This window comes from Stenella coeruleoalba, assembly GCF_951394435.1.
Source record: "Stenella coeruleoalba genome assembly, chromosome: 3".
Classification (NCBI taxonomy): Eukaryota; Metazoa; Chordata; class Mammalia; order Artiodactyla; family Delphinidae; genus Stenella; species Stenella coeruleoalba.
Genome location: NC_137148.1, coordinates 136864549 through 136882191, shown reverse-complemented (window position 1 = coordinate 136882191; position 17643 = coordinate 136864549). Strand labels below are relative to the sequence as shown.

Below are 17643 nucleotides of genomic sequence, written 5' to 3'. Positions count from 1 at the left end.
TGTGTCTAGTGGCACTCCATGTGAGGGGCTCGTGGCTGGAAGGGCAGCACCCACATGGGACGGAAGCAGGCAAACCAGAAAACCAGCTGTTCGTTTTGTGGGCCATCCCTGTGTCCCCGGAAATTCTGGAGAACTGTCAGCTCTGCTTCGGGACAGGTTTTTCAGGGAACGTCAGACCTGGAAAGGACATTGGAGATCATCTCACTGCGTCTCCAGGGAAAGGAAGTGAATGATTAAAAGGTCACAGAGTTAGATGAGGTACAGGCCAACCAGAAGCAGCTTGGTAGATTGCCCAAGATAATAAATACGTGGAGAAAGTAATTGGGAGGGGCAGGATTCTATTCTGCCTGAGAATAACACAGGCCGCTGCTGGCACCGTATCAAACACAGCTCCCGCGGGAGGTGAAAGCTCTCGAATGAGCGCCATTCAGGGTCATTTATCACATGTTTGCTTTAATTGTGTGAAGATGGTGTTTCTTTTTTATTTGCCCAGAATGTCCTCCCCAGGCTTTTCTGATCACCCAGTACCCACCTGGGCTTCAGAACCCCTCCAGGCCTCCTCCTCCATGCAGCCTGCTCTGACTTCTTTCACGGTCTGTAGTAACCCTTACTCTGTGCCTTACATTTGGCCCTTAACCTCACGTCTGTAAGTCTCCTTTCTTCTGCTGTATCTGATGGTATGTGACCCAACCTCCTGTGCAAAGAAGTATCTTAGGGGCAGGGTAGGAACCCCTATGCCTTTTATTCTCTATAGTCCCTGCCCTGGGGCCAAGAGCATCATACACATTAGGTTATCCTGTTCTCACAACAACCCCGTGGAGAAGGTATTATTACTAATTGAGAGATGAGGATGCTGAGATTCAGAGAGCTTGGTGCGAGGTGCACTTATCAATCCTCATTTGATGGGTGTTGTTATCCCCATTTGCAGTTAAGGAAACAGAGGGTTCGGTCTGCATCTGGTGCTGTCACTATGGGCTCTCGTAGTGTTCCAGGATCTGGCACCCCTCATGCTAGGTGGGATTTGTATCTTTCCATCGAACTCCCTGACTTGGTCGGAAACTCCTCAAAGACAAGAAGTAGGACCGACTCCTTCTTGAATTAAAAAATTTTGGATAAAGGGAGGGAAAGGAAGGAGGCAGGGAGGAGTGAGTGAACAGAGATATAGATGGACGGACGGACGGTTGGATAGATGGATGCATGGACGGGTGGACGGGTGGATGGGTAATTGGATGATTGATTGGATGGATGGATGGGTGGATGGGTGTGTGCATGGGAGAGAAAGAGGGACTAGGATACAGGTCTGTGAAGACTTCCCAGCCATGTACTTTCTACCACACAACTGAAAAAAAAAAAAACTCATGCCCCTTTCTTGCTTTCCAACCCCTGAATAACAGGACTTCCACAAAATGTAAGTAATCCCCATGCTAGTCTCCTCTGGGAGGACAGACCTAATGCCTATTGAGAGATTGAAATGTAGTATATATGATGGACCACTTTAGAGCTAAATTAATACACACACACACACACACACACACACACACACACACACACACACCTATGTTATATAGAAAAAGGATGGGTTCCTCCAAAGCACGCTCACTTCTGGCAATAGATCAGGGAAGGGCTGATGTAAGTGACCCATTTAGGATTAATGGGAGATTTTGCCTCATGCCTGGCTTTGCCTCCTCTTAGGTCACAGCCTCTGGAATGGAACCTTTGCAGAACACCCTCCCTTTGATGTGCCAGATGCCGAGGGCAACTTCCTTCCCCTTGCCCTTGGAGGCTTCTACATGTTCCTCACCATGATCATTCTGCTCCAGGTAGGAGGCCCTCTGTAACTTGGGACCCAGAAGACCCGTGGCCAATATCTGCACAACTTTGCAAACTAAAGAAAAATCAGCGCTGGCCCCGTGAAAGAACTAACTGGACTGAGATGGGGAAATGTTTATCGCTTTCTTATGGGTCTTTGAAAGTATTCACAACTGGGATTATGCCAGGACCAGCCCTGCCTTGTGGAGGGGACCTTGGCCTCAGATAATAGCAGAGGAAAATAGTTATCAGCATTTTCCATTTAAAAGTAAGATTATAGCAGTGATCCACGTGTGCCTGTCCCTCTGCCAGACCTAAACAGGTAAACCCTAGTGACCTGGGAACAACAAAAGACAATGCAGCACAGAGAACTACAGAGAACTTTCAGACCCCAAACACTGAGAGAAAGAAACCACAGGTTAGTGTTTTCTCATTTGAAAGTTTGAGATGGAAAAAGAGAACTGGCACTATATAGGAGGAAAAAAACAAAAACATAGAGCACCTACGAGGGACGTAAGAAAGGCAACGACTGTAGGTAAACACCTGCAGTGAAGTATAAAGAGACAGATTAAAAAAATCCTCAGGCTCTATAAGTAATCACAGTCTATGAAAAGATAAGGCAGGTTGTAGTTTTGTTTTAACAAAACCCCATCTATGTTTGAGTCCCTACAGTATTTGAGGGTGTTTCACTGTCCTCTTACTGATGATCCTTTTTCATTCATTAGTTCGTTCATTCATTGGGCACAGTAATCCTTTTAAAATGTGAGTCGGGTCATGCTGTCCTCTGCACTGAACCCTCTGGTGGTTTCACATCCACTCAACGTGAAAACTGAAGTTCTGACTGCAACCAACAAGGTCCTAGGTGATCTGGACCCTGACTCCTTTCTGGACCACGTCTCCAAGCTGTTTCCTGCACACTCACACACAGGCCTGCTGACTCTCACGCCCACCCTGCAAGCACCCAGCCACCCATGCGCTGCCCGGAACCCTCCTCCTCCCACAGATAACCTCACGCTCACACCCTCATTTCTTCAAGTCTCTGCGCAAAGGTCATGGCTTATGACCCACTCCCTCCCAGCCTTCACCCTTTTCACTTTTCTTTACGCTTTTTCATGAGACTTACCGCTACCCAGTATCTATTTCTTTGTTTGTTTACTAGAATGTGAGGTTTTGTTCTGCTCACTGCCATTTGCGGCACCTAGAACGGCATGTGACACCTAAAGCACCTGATAGGTACTAGGTATTGGATCAGTGGGCAGTGGTCAACCATGAGTCTGAATAGGAAACAAACTTACGGTCACCAAAGGGAAAAGGGGGGGAGAGAGAGAAATTAGCAGTTTGGGATTAGCTGATACACACTACTATATATAAAATAGATAAACAACAAGAATCTACTGTGTAGCGTATTCAAAACCTTGTAATAAACGACAATGGAAAAGAATATATATATGTATATTATATACATAAAACTAAGTCACTTTGCTGCATACCTGAACCCAACACAACATTGTAAGTTAACTATCCTTCAGAGGTAGCTAGAGCTCCTTACCTCCTCCTGGCTCAGTCATTAAACAAGCAATGGTGAGTGCCTACCCCTTACTGGATATCTCTGGTTGAAGAAGGTGTATCTCTTTTTCAGATGACCCTAAGAATGCCAAGGGAGGCATGAGGTCATTAATCTTTAACTTCTCAGAGAAAGTCCACATGTGAGCTGACCTGAGCTTTCCATGAAATCCCTTTGCTACTCCCATCACCCAGTGAAGGTTCTGAGATGGGGGACCGGCCCGTTTTCTGATACGATGGGAATTGATCTCCCCACAGATACTGATCCCAATCTCCCTGTACGTGTCCATCGAGCTGGTGAAGCTCGGGCAAGTCTTCTTCCTGCACAATGACCTTGACCTGTACGATGAAGAGACCTATTTGTCCATTCAGTGTCGAGCCCTCAACATCACTGAGGACTTGGGCCAGATCCAGTACATCTTCTCTGACAAGACGGGGACGCTGACCGAGAACAAGATGGTGTTCAGGCGTTGTACCATCATGGGCCACGAGTATTCTCACCAAGAAAATGGTACGAGGGCTTCCAGGGGCTCCCACCCCTCTTCTAAAGGAATTGCCCCTGCTCTCCTGAGAGAATGATGATAAAAACCATTATCCTGGCTCCCAGCAGAGGCTGGGTGGCTCTGTGGGAAGTAGCTTCCCGCATCCCTGTGGCTTCCTTGTCAAAGATCAATGCTGTTCTTATCACTTGTAAACTTTCATTTGTTCACAAAGGCTATCAGTGATCTCCTGTGTGGTAGCCCTCCAGTCGGTTGATCTTTGGTGCCATTTACACACAGGATTTTTATCTGTCAGGAATGCACTGGGGAAGTGTCCAAATTATGTGCCAGTCATGTAGCCAAAGTTTAAGAATTTCTCACGTCCCCTTACCTGACAGGACAGGCCCAGGTGTAGGCACATGGTGAGATGTGATACATCCAGGAAGCGCCCTCCATACTAACTGATCTCTTAGATTTTCACTGACGCAAAGCTTTGCCTTAGGGGATGTGGCTATGAAATGCCTGGACTGTCATCTTGCACAGACTGAAGGTGGCCGACAGAGCTGACTGATCCCCTCAGCTCCCTCCCCCGACAACACACACACACACACACACACACACACACACACACACACACACACTTTCTAACTAGGAGAAGAAACTCACAAGAGCAGCATTCATTCTTTTGAGTGGGAGGGATGGAGAAAGAGAAAAGATGTTTAATGGATGTTTAATATCCATTAAAGGCGGTCCAATCCCCTTTGCCACAGTGGTAACCATTTACCATTTACATGGAGCTTCTAATCTCTTCTTAATAATAATACAGCTACCGCTACCAGTCCTTAGAGTATGCTAATCACTTTTATATCATTAAGTCTTCAAAACAACCCTGTGAGTTAGGTACTTTTTTATAACCCCTAATTGAGGAAAGAGAGGCATGGGTTATGCGAAGCGCGAAGTCACATAGCTAGGAGGTAGGAGAGCCAGGATTTGAACCTGTGCAACTTAGTTGCACCCCTCTTTCACCAGCTGAGGTAGCCAGCTGCCTACTCTTAGCTCCACCCCCAAAGTCTGGCATCTCCCCAACCATGATCTGGCCAAGGTGTGACTGGCGCAATAACGGGGTTCCTTTCCTGCAGCTAAGCGACTAGAGACCCCAGAGGAGCTGGACTCAGACAGTGAAGAGTGGACCCAATACCGGTGCTTGTCCTTCCCAGCCCGCAGGGACCAGGGAGCAGCAACAATAAGGGGCCAAGGAGGGTCCCAGCCTCTGAGGAGCCAGAGTGCCCGGGCACACATCCAGGGCCACTGGCGACAAAGGTCCAGGGGGCGCTGTGAAATCTCACAGCCCCCTGTGGCCTTCAGCAGCTCCATAGTAAGTCCCTGCCTTTTCCTTTTTGAATTGCTGGTGGCCTGTCTCGGGGAGAGAAGGGGGAGGGCTCTGGGGTATGAAAGAGAAAAGGGTGTATAAACCCTGAAGAGCTCTCAGAATGGCAGCTCTTGGTCTTGTATGTAATCTACACAGGTTTTTTGGGGCACGTACGATTCTTGTTAATTTCAAATGTTCAATGTTTAGAAATTGGGAGATTTCTAAATGGAATTGAAAAAAGTGTCCCCACTAAGCCGGCATTTCCCTGTGGCAGTAAGTGGTTTGAATGAAGAAGTCGGTGCTCAGCCTGGGCGTGCCGTCCTCAGTCCATCACTGTCCCTCACCCCCTCTCTCTGTATCCTCATCCCTGAGCTGAGTGAGGCCCAGCAGCATGTTCATTATGCATTTTTTCCAAAATACAGTTAAGAGGAAAAAGAAATATCTGACATGTCCACGTTTCTATAAAGTGGAAAAACAAAAGATGAGCCCGTAAGGCTTAGGTTTCAAGAAAAATGGGAGAAGGTATTTATTGTGATAAAGAGTCTTAAATTGTTATGATGCAAAGAACATCTCTGTCAAATTTACTCAGTCCACGTCACTCCCTTAGGCTAACTGCCAGGCCCCTAGGATGTTCAACTTTGCAACTTTGGGGCTTTCTGCATCTGGCCCCTCACATTTGATCCATTGGGATAGTTACCACTAGACGTCCAGGCAGCAGGTGAAGAAACTGAGTTCCTTCCCCAAGATGACACAGCATGCCCAAAAAGTCAAGGCCAGAACCAGGGCCTCTGACTCCCATCTCATCACACTTTCCTCTGCACCAGGCTCTTCCTCTGGGGAACACATCATCCAGAGTCTTCTGCACTTACAGAAAAGGCCTCAGGGAGCCCCAGGTATCTTGAACAAGACACACATACAGAGGGACTGAAAGTGCTATTATCCCATTATTAGAACATTAGATTTTCAAAATGATCATTTTGGTAAATTTCCTTCCAGTCTTTTATTTCCCCCACTAATACACACACACACGTGCACACACACAAACTACATATTTTAACATTTTTGCAGTCATAGTACACATAAATTATAGCTGCTGGGTTTTTTTCATCTGACATGATATCAAGAGCCTTTTCCACATTGCTACCTAGTATTCATTATCCAGGACTCTGTTTTCTGACTGTGACAAGAAACGCTGTGAGACTGTATGTTCTGGGTTGTGTTTATCTCACTTTAAGTAAGTACAAATTTAACTCTCTTATGTTATTATCGTGCACAGAAATGCAATAGTAGCAAGGAGAAAACAATAACAGTGTGTTAAGACATATAATGCTTATAAAACTACAAGAAGAATGATCCTTTTAGAAGATTTTAGGTTTTATTTTTCTTTTTGATTTTCCCAAATGAAGTAACAACAGGACATGCGTATTGTCAAGTCTTTCCTTCTTTAATTTAATTCTGTCCCTTCTGAATGGAATGCCCTTCCCCTCAGTTCTTTACCTAAATATTTGGACAATGAATTCAGTGAATTCTCATTGGGCACAGGTAGTAAGTCTTGCACTACCAGTGTCTTTTGGCATCTTCCAGTTCTAGATACCGTGGGCATCCCGTGTGTCTGAGAATGTCTCCCCCAGGACACGGGGGAAAAAAGGAAGCTTTCCTGTGTACATCTCATTTGGGATACACAGATGCATTGCCCAGCCGGACAAATCTCAGCAGCCCAGAAAAGTTGCAGCCCTGAGTCAGTCAGTATAACTTTTATTCGGGGCCCTTAGCTGATGGTCAGTGAAAGGGACACGTTAACTTATGAGCTGCCTCCAGATCCTGGATGTCATTGTTCTGCCCTGGCTGGCACATTCCAAGTCCAGTTCTAACTAAATGCATTTAGGAACAATAAGGAAATGGACACATAGAGTAAGACCCGACTCTTGTTGCCTGAGCAAGACAGGATGGTGATGTGTTCTCTTTATGAGCTGCTAACTATGCTGTTCTACAAGTCAGGCTGAAAATCTGGGGTCAGTGGGGTCAGCATCCTGGCTATGTGTTAGGGAGGGCACTGGGCCAAGGGTCAGGAAACACAGGCTCTGGTTTCAACTCTGCTGAGGCTTGCAGGGTGGCCTTATGCAACATGTTAAACCTCTCTCTTTCCCTGTTTCATCACCTGAAAATATGTTGCTTACAACTCTGACTGGCTGTCCTAAAAGTCAAATACCATGATGCTTGTGCTGACCAGTAAGGTCGCTGCCAGCTATGAATTCAGCACATTTGGGGCAAATGTCCCAGGTTCTCATCTTTGCTCCACCGTGTATTAGCTCCGTGACTTTGGTCAACTCACTGAGCTGGAAGCCTCGATGTTCTCACCTTGAAAAGGGATTATTGTTATGCCTCGTGAGTTGATTTTGAGGATTTAATTCTTAAAGCTCATGTGTTCTAGACAGATGGATAACTAATAGAAGTTTTAAATGACTTTTCTAAAGGAAAGCCGTCTGCCTTGGACAAATGTTCACATAACTGATGACAGGGAGGGGAAATGGGAGTTTTCATAAAACACAATGTCAAGCTCTCTCCCCTGAGATTCTGGGATATTTGGTCTAGGGTGAGGCCTGAGCATTCATGTTTCTATTTCTGATGATTCCAGTGAGCAACCAAGATTGAGAAACGCTCTAAGCATACCATCACTCCACTGGAAAATGGTCTTCATTTGGCTCAGACGGGCGCCTTGTACAGCCTGGGAGGCATTCGCTAAAGGGGGTGATGTATGTTGCCTTAAAGGGCTCTGACACTAACCTGTAAACTCTTTGTGTCTGAGTGGCAGACCCTTGAGTGAGTCCATGGAGAACGTCCGTGGCAGCCCCGGGGGGGTGCCCTGGCTCCTGGCTCCCACTCACCCCCGCTTGGCAGGCTTTCTGTGTTGCTCCTCTTGCACCCGCCCGTCTGGCAACCAACCTCGTTGGGTAATGTCTTGGCAAAACCAGTGCTTTACCTTTCCTTTGTAAACTCAGCCAGAACTTGCCTCTGAAGCCCCAGGGATGCCAGGTCATGGCGGAGCACCCAACCCCATTCCAAAGAAGCCCATTGCTCTGAACCAAAAATAAAATGAACAATAACAACCACTACAACAAAAGCTGGCTTTTTTCTTTTACTACACAGATCAAGGAAGCATCTGTTATTGTTGTCTAATTGGCTGCTCTAAAATCTGTGGCTTTAGGGTGGGGTAATATTCTTAGGAAAGTGGTGAGTTCTGAGCCAGCATTTAATAGTCCTGCCGGAGGGAAAGTGAAATGCCTTTTCCCCCCTGGTCTGTAAGCAGACAAGATTGGAGTAGAGAGTCTTTGTTTAGACATGCCACTTGGAAAAATATTTTTGAGTCATCAGACCGAAGACTGCTTTCCTAATCATAAAGTTTGCATCAGGGCCGTTTAGGCTCCAAACCCCACCACCTCTCCCTTCTGTGGGCACGACCCCTCCCACCTGTCTAGAAAGAATGCAATAGAGGGAAGTAAAGGTGGTGTCTTTGGCCCTCTGCCTCCTTTCTTGAAACTTGGTCTTCCTTTCATTCTTGGGAAGATATTTGTGCCATACTTATAGTCTGCTCCGGGTTGACAGGGACAGCCCACGTGCACAAACTCCCACGGCAAGGTTAGGTAAGAGTCCTGATTTAACTAGTCAAGCACGCAAAATCTTTTAGTAAGTCATGTGACCACACAGGGCAAGAAATGGAGGAAGCCTGTCTCAGCTTTGCTTCCCTTAGCTCCCAGGGTCCCAAATAGGGGCACACAGCTGTGGTGACCCTTTTCACGGAACTGGTCTTACAAGATCTGGGATACTTCTTTCTTTTTTCTTTTTTTTTTTTTATTGAACTATAGTTGATTTACAATATTGTATTAGTTTGTGGTGTATAGCAAAGTGATTCAGATAGATAGATAGATACAGACATATTCTTTTTCATATACTTTTCCATTATGGCTAATTACAGGATATTGAATACAGTTCCCTGTGCTATACAGTAGGACCTTGTTGTTTATCTGTTTTAAGTATAGTAGTTTCTATCTGCTAATCCCAAACTCCTAACTTATCCCTACCCACCCCCTTTCCCTTTGGTAACCATAAGTTTGTGTTCTATATCCATGAGTCTGTTTCTGTTTCATAAGTAAGTTCATTTGTATCATATTTTAGATCCACATATAAGTGATAGCATGTGGTATTTATCTTTCTCTGTCAGACTTACTTCACTTAGTATGATAATCTCAAGGTTCATCCATGTTGCTGCAAATGGCATTATTTCATTCTTTTTAATGGCTGACTTAGAGACACACACACACACACACACACACACACACACACACACACACACCTTCTTTATCCACTCATCTGTCGATGGGCATTTAGGTTACTTCCATGTCTTGGCTATTGTAAATAGTGCTGCTATGAACACTGGGCCGAATATATCTTTTTGTTTTGTTTTGTTTTGTGGTACGCGGGCCTCTCACTGCTGTGGTCTCTCCCATTGCGGAGCACAGGCTCCAGATGCACAGGCTCAGCGGCCATGGCTCATGGGTCCAGCCGCTCCGCAGCATGTGGGATCCTCCCGGACCGGGGCACAAACCCGTGTCCCCTGTATCAGCAGGCGGACTCTCAACCACTGCGCCACCAGGGAAGCCCCTGTATATATCTTTTTGAATTAGAGTTTTCTCCGGATATATGCCCAGGAGTGAGATTGCTGGATCATATGGCAACTCTATTTTTAGTTTTTTAAGGGGCCTCCACACTGTTTTCCATAGTGGTTGCACCAATTTACATTCCCACCAACAGTATAAGAGGGTTCCCTTTTCTCCACACCCTCTCCAGCATTTGTTATTTGTAGACTTTTGATGATGGCCATTCTGACCAGTGTGAGGTGACACCTCATTATAGTTGTGATTTGCATTTTTCTAATAAGTAGCAATGTTGAGCATCTTTTCATGTGCCTATTGGCCATCTGTATGTCTTCTTTGGAGAAATGTCTCTTTAGGTCTTCTGCCCATTTTTAGATTGGGTTGTTTGTTTTTTTGTTGTTGAGTTGTATGAGTTTTTGTATATTTTGGAAATTAAGCTCCTGTTGGTCACATCATTTGCAAATATTCTCTCCCATTCCGTAGGTTGTCTTTTCATTTTGTTTATGGTTTCCTTTGCTGTGCAAAAGCTTATAAGTTTGATTAGGTCCCATTTGCTTATTTTTGCTTTTATTTCTTTTGCCTTGGGAGACTGACTTAAGAAAACATTGGTACGATTTATGTCAGAGAATGTTTTGCCTATATTCTCTTCTAGGAATTTTATGGTGTCATGTCTTATATTTAAGTCGTTAAGGCATTTTGAGTTTATTTTTTGTGTATGGGTTGAGGGTGTGTTCTAACTTCATTGATTTACATTTACATTACAGCTTTCCCAACACCACTTGCTGAAGAGACTATCTTTTCTCCATTGTATATTCTTGCCTCCTTTGTCAAAGATTAATTGGCCATAGGTGTGTGAGTTTATTTCTGGGCTCACTCTACTGTTCCATTGATCCATATGTCTGTTATTGTGCCAATATCATGTTGTTTTGATTACAGTAGCTTTGTAGTATTGTCTGAAGTCTGGGAGGGTTATGCCTCCAGTTTTGCTGGTTTTCCCCAGAATTGCTTTGGCAATTCTGGGTCTTTTGTGGCTCCAAAAACCTTTTAGGATTCTTTGTTCCAGTTCTGTGAAAAATGTCATGGATAATTTGATAGGGATCACATTAAATCTATAGATTGTTTTGAGTAGTATGGCCATTTTAACAATATTAATTCTTCAAATCCAAGAACATGGAATATCTTTCCATTTCTTTGTATCATCTTCAGCTTCCTTTATCATTGTTTATTAGTTCTCAGCAGATAAGTCTTTCAGCTCCTTGGTCAGGTTTATTCCTAAGTTTGGTTTTGGTTTTGGGCTTTTTTGGTGCAATTTTAAAAGGAATTTTTTTTTTACTTTCTCTTTCTGATATTTCATTGTTAGTGTAAAGAAATGCAACAGGTTTCTATATGTTAAACTTGTATCCTGCTACCTTGCTGAAATCATTTATCAGTTTTAGTAGTTTTTGTGTGGAATCTTTAGGGTTTTCTATGTATAATATCATGTCATCTGCATATACTGACAATTTTACCTCTTCCCTTCCACATTGGATATCTTTTATTTTTCTTGTCTAACTGCTGTAGCTAGGACTCCCAATACTATGTTGAATAGAAGTGGTGAGAGTGGGCCTCCTTGTCTCATTCCAGATTTTAGCAGGAAGGCTTTCTCTGTTGAGTATTATGTTGGCTGTGGGTTTGTCATAAATAGATTTTATTATGCTGAGATATGATCCCGCTATACCCACTTTGGTAAGGGTTTTTATCATGAATGGATGCTGTGGGAAACTCTCTTCTTGCTAGGCCATTGAGTTTTTTTCCCTGGGGCTTCTGTCCCATTTGGGAAAAGCTTACCTTAGTAATCCACATGCTTCTATTTAAGCAAATATTTACTAATATTGAGCTCTCCCCGTTCTTGAACCAAACTCAATATCATCAAGGCCACAACCTCATCAAGGGCAAAAACATGACTGCCCTAAATAATACTTCAGCCTTCATCTCCCCAACAACTGGGAAAGTTTGTTTCGACAATAGCAATACAGCCACGTGGCTAAGTATTCAAAAGGAACCAAAGGGCAAATGAAGAGAGTAAGCCTCCCTCCCTCCTCTATTCCCCACCACCTCAGAGACAACCATTATTTGTATATTTCTGTGTCTTTGCCAGAGGTGCCGTATCTATATAGAAGCAGGCAAGTGGGGTGTACACACAAACACATCCTTTCCCACAAACAGAAGCATAGCATACACGCTGTTTTGGACTTTGGACTTTTTTTTAACCTAATGCATCTTGGGGAATATTTCATATATGTAGACAAATTGACAGATATTCAATAGAGAGCCACTTCATCCCATTTTTAATGGCTGTTAGAATTTGTTGGATGGTCGAGCCATCACGTTTATACATGTATGTAAGTTTTTCTATGGTATTCTTAGAGCATAACTGCTAAATTGAGATTGTGTGCATTTTTAAAATTTTGATTGATACTTCTCAAGTGGTTGTACGAGTTCAGACACCCACAAAAGCAAATAGAAGGGTCTGCCTCCTCCCCTTCTTCCAAGTCTTTGTATTCTCAGTGTCTACATTTCTTTAGAATAGCCTTTCATTTATTGTCGGTCGGTCAACAAATACTAAATAATATAGCAAGTACTGTTCTAGACACTGGGGGAGTAAAGTCTAATGGGGCATTGTTCCTGATTTCAGGCACTTACAGCCCAGTGAAGGGGCAAGAACCCCAGTGCCTACAGGACACTGCTCTCAGTGCTGGGGTGTATGGGTGCAGAGGTGCTATAGGAGCCCAGAAGAGGTGCACCTACATCAAACTAGGCATCAGGGGGCTTCCTGGAAGGGTTAGCATCAGAGCTGAATTTGAGACAAAATTTTAAAGGTTAACCAGAGCAAAGAGAAGAGACCATCTAGTGGGGAGAGTGCATGATGTTTTAGGGGAGACATTCTGCACAAGCAAATGGAGACTTGGGGTTCCAAGGAATGGCTGGAATAAGAGGCACAGGTCGGAGAGAGGCGATCGAGGAGATAGAGACATGGGAGGAACCAAGCCACAGAGTTTGCTTCCAGGCCTATGCACCAGGGTTCCTGTTCATTTCCACCGCTGGCTCTGTGGGTTCCCATGGCAACAATCTGCTGCACCCAATTAGTGATAGTCACCAGTGTGACCATGAGTGAGCCGTCACTAAAACTGAGAGGAGAGTAATGGAATGGAGCTTGGCCTTCTTCTCCCAGCCTTCCATGCAGAACACTCCCCAGTCAGAGAGGGAGCGGGCTATATCTATAGGGCAGCCCTAGAGCCTAGAGCCTTGCTACTCAAACTCTTGTCCTCGGACCCCCAGCAGGAGCACCACTTGGGAGCCTGTAGAAATGCAGACGCTCAGACCCCACTCCAAAACTGCTGCATCAGTATATGCATTTAAATAAGACACCCAGCTGATTTGTGTATATGTTAGAGTTTGGGAAGTGCTGGCATCGTGTTTAAGGGTTTGGGTTTTGGCATCAGCAGAACTGGATTCAAGACCCAGCTTTTTAATTGACTTTGGAACCTTAGACAAGTTACTTATCTTCAGTGAGCCTCATTTGCCTCATAAATAAAATGGGAGAATGATAGTAGCTATTTTGATGCTGTTATAATGATTACAGGATGTACATGGAAGCACTTACCAAAGCCCATGACTTTGCTATAAATTGTCAATAGATATAATCTGATGATAATAGGAGGATCCTTGAGGATGTGGTGTGAGGTCAGAGATCACCTTCCCCAAAGAGGGTTTATCTGAGCTTCGGGTGTTCTGCAATAGAAAGAAATCCAACCAGTTGGGTGCCCAGCTGCCACAAAGCTCTAATCTGAGCAACTGGTAGCCCCACAAATGTATATTTCTTTTCCTTCAGAGAAACAGACTAGCCAAAGGGCCCGGAGGGGGTTGGGGGCACTGTTTTCTCTAAAAGCGTCCTACATGCCAAGTTCCTAAATGTTAATGAACCGGACAGCAAACCAATGGGCTGTGGATGAAGGGAACCACGAAGAAGCTTGCCCTGCAGAAACAAGTCTGCGTGCCTGGATGAAGCTTCCCTGACATCTGCCGCTGACACCTGCAGGCTGGGCCTGCTGCCAATGCCAGAGAGAAGCAGGCCCTTTGCAGAACTTTTTGTGTGTGTGCATTGCTATATGATTGGGTAAAAATATACTAAATAAGAGTTTTAACAAAGAGCCCCCATGGGTTAATCAGCGGTGAGGTAGCATGGTGTCCTAGACAGGAGTCAGGCAACAAAGGTTCGAGTGAGTGCCTACAGGCTGGCAAGCACCGGGGACACATCACAGTCTCTGCCCTCATGGCACTCAGAGACTAGAGAGTAATGGACATGCAATACCTCACCGTTAAATCATTTTAACTGTGTCACCGTTTGGAAATACATAATGCATAGCTTGGAGCAAAGCGGTGTGCTGTCAGAGGCCGGAGTCAGGTGGTGTGAAAACTGTCCTAGTTCTGACTCTGATTCAATGTGCAATCTTGGGGGAGTTCACTACCCTCCTCCCTGGCACTCAGTTTTAGCATCAGGAAAATAGGGGATTTGGCCTTGATGACCTCCAAGCTTGTTCCCAAGTCTGGGTATCTTTGGTAAGGGTTAAAAGCATCCCATTCATGTACCCCTGCCAAAAAAAAAATGAAATCTACTTTCTGAAAAAGATCCCCATAATCCCCTTTATAATCTCATGGACTCCCTGCTGAGCCCTAAGGATTAGATATATAAGCCCGTCAGTTTATTTGGGATCCCAGACACTAAAGATGCCAACTGTCAGCAAGTATCAAAGGCCACTTCCTTCTCATGGGAGATCTTGCCTGGCGTGGAGGTTAAAGAGCATGAATTCTAGAGTCGGACTATCTTGAATCAACTTGCTGTGAGACCTTAGGCCAGACATCTAATCTCCCTGGGCAGCCGTTTCCTCGTTTGAAGTGCAGAGGTAACTGGGAGAATAATAGTACTCAATAGATAGTGTGCTGTGGGGATGCAGTGAGATAATGGATGTACCCAGAACATAAGAAACACTCCACGAAATGGAACTGTCACTACTATTATCAGAAATTGGCTCAGGGCTTCCCTGGTGGCGCAGTGGTTGAGAGTCCACCTGCCGATGCAGGGGACACGGGTTCGTGCCCCAGTCCGGGAGGATCCCACATGCCGCAGAGCGGCTGGGCCCGTGAGCCATGGCCACTGAGCCTGCGCATCCAGAGCCTGTGCTCCGCAACGGGAGAGGCCACAACAGTGAGAGGCCCGCGTACCGCAAAAAAAAAAAAAAAAAAAAGACATTGGCTCAGAGTTCCGTGAGTGATGTTGGCAAACTGGATGGACCCTGGAACCTGGTTAAAGGAGTACACACGGGAGCATTCATAAGGGAACATAGCTACTTTACCACGACCACAGAAAGGAAGACCCTAGGTTCACAGTCAAGGGGTCTGACATCAGTTCTGGCTTTAATGACTCCTTGGGTGACACTGGTCAAGTCAGACATCTCTCTGGGTTTCAGTTAAGTTGGGGCTAGTTTCATCTCAACTTGGGACTGTGAGAACCCAGTGAGATCACATAACTGACATTGTTGGAAAGGTAGGATTAGCTCCATCACTGTGAGTTCCTGCTATGACAACTGTACTCAGAGGCAGGGAGGATGGATGGTTCCTGCTCCTTCCTAAGCTTTCTGAAAATAGGGTCACTGTATGGTATGGACAGCCCACCATTACTTATTACAGGGCAAGGAACGGGAATGCAGACTGGATGCAGTTTTACTCCCACTCTTCCTTTTAATGAAAAGGCTTTTTTCTGGACACTGTCCTCTTAAGATGGTATCAACAAGTTGGAAGTGTAGGCGTTGGCTCTGGGAAAGCCCTCCAAATGAAGGTCAGAACTCTTTACAGTGTGAGCTCCACCCGCAGTCCACTTCCCCGATCAAGCTGTGCTGTTGGAAAAGCCGACTCTCATCCCTCCAGCCATCCAGCACCTCCACGTCAGTCTGGGTTTCCTCCCCTGTGGCTCTCGCCTGTGCCAGCACTTCCAGGGAGGTGAGAAGCTGACTTCTGGAGTCACTGCACTTGGTAGTCAGAGAGGACACAGTCTGAGGACTCTTTCCCCACAGGCTGTTTTTCATCTCAACTTGGGTTCTTGTTCGTAAAACTTGCTAGCTTGTTGGCCCTCGGTCTTCACTCTGCACGAATCAGTCAAGATTCGTCAGTCCGTCGTTTCCAATCATTGACTCTCTTCTAAACTTTAATTAACCTGTGAACTCTGAACATGGATCGAAATGGCTTTTTGCGGAATGGCTTTTGTCATATCTGTGAAGAGCTAGTGTTTATTGAACTTCGGCTTCAAACAAAGCAATCTTTGGAGTTACAGAAGATACAACTTCATGGAAAAGGCAGTCTCTTGTCTTTCAGCCTCTTGGTTTATCTCTAGAGAGATTAAACATGGACTTAAGAAAATTGAATTTAAAATATAGGTCAATATGTAGTGAATTCTAGAGGGATGGCAGAAGTGGCAACTTCTACAAAGATGCGGAAAAATTGGAAATCCATGAGTCAGATCCAGCCCACAGGTTTTTTAAAAAAGAAAAGAAACAAAACACAGTTCTCACATCGTCTCTACTTTATCTTGAAAAATCCAGAGATTTGGCAAAATGTTCCAGCCCAGGAGCCTGTTAGTAGCAGAGCAGTCGCCCCCTTTTAGAGGGGGTGGGACTTGCCAGGTCTCACAGCCCCCCATCCCATAGTGTCCTCAACCGTACCTTGGCCAGCTTGCCTCATTCACCTTACCCTGACTCCTGTGCACATTCTGCATTCAGGAGCCTGTTACTGTGGCTCAGAAGACAGAGAGCTCACTGTGGGCTGGATCAGATCTCATGGACCCGTGGAGTTTTCATGGTTACTGATGTCTAGGTAGGATTTGGGTAGACAGGAGAGGACTTCACACAGGGTGTGATCAGAGGCATAGGAGGGGAGTATACCCCCAGGAGGCAGCAGACAGACCACCCGGCCTAGCTGAGGGTCCACAATGCAGAGTGGTGGGAATCAAGAGTGGAAATGCAAATGGGAAAGAATTTAGGTGCCAGACTGAATTGATCGTGTTTACAATGAAGATCTCCCGGAATTTTTTCAAGCTCAAGAAGACCTTGAGGGAAATAGTATTTTTAGGAGGATGAATGGGTGATACATATGAAGGGTTTGAAAGAAGAGAAGTGAAAGGCAGCCACCTCACTTTAGAGGCTGATGCAGAAATCCAAGCTGGAGGGCTAGAGGATCTGCGCTTGGCTGGAAACATCAGGAATGAGGTATAAATGGCGGGGAGACCCTGTGGGGAAAGAACTACCAGAGCCTATAACTGATGGACATGTGGGGTTGAGGGAAAGGGAGGAACCAAATCACACTCTACAATGACCAGGCCCAGGGGAGGCGGGGAGACGTGCTGGACGCAGGATAGCGGGGGGGGGGGGGGGGGGGACTGTATCAGCCTTTCCCAGGCATGAAAGGATCTGCCGGAGGGGGCTTTCCTCCCCAGTCCCTTCAGGAGACTCTGACCCGGGCCTTTCTCTCCCAGGAAAAAGATGTGACTCCGGATAAAAACCTCCTGACCAAGGTACGAGATGCAGCCCTGTGGCTGGAAACCCTGTCAGACAGCAGACCTGCCAAGCCTTCCCTCTCCACCACCTCCTCCACTGCTGACTTCTTCCTGGCCTTAACCATCTGCAACTCCGTCACGGTCTCCACGACCGCAGAGCCCCGTCAGAGGGTAAGGACCGCTGAT

General features: G+C 45.5%; 1 protein-coding gene across 1 annotated transcript in view; it reads left to right on the top strand.

Moving 5' to 3' along the window:
• ATP10B (ATPase phospholipid transporting 10B (putative)) overlaps positions 1 to 12564 on the top strand; it is a gene marked incomplete at its 3' end in the record, with an annotated part of 176413 nt that extends 163849 nt beyond the window's left edge. Inside the window, exons 8-11 of the mRNA XM_079918658.1 lie at positions 1693 to 1820; positions 3631 to 3883; positions 4991 to 5226; positions 12547 to 12564. Of these exons, the coding sequence (XP_079774784.1) occupies positions 1693 to 1820; positions 3631 to 3883; positions 4991 to 5226; positions 12547 to 12564 (635 nt within the window). The remainder of the gene's footprint in view (positions 1 to 1692; positions 1821 to 3630; positions 3884 to 4990; positions 5227 to 12546) is intronic.
• Between the last annotated feature and the right edge of the window lie 5079 nt (positions 12565 to 17643).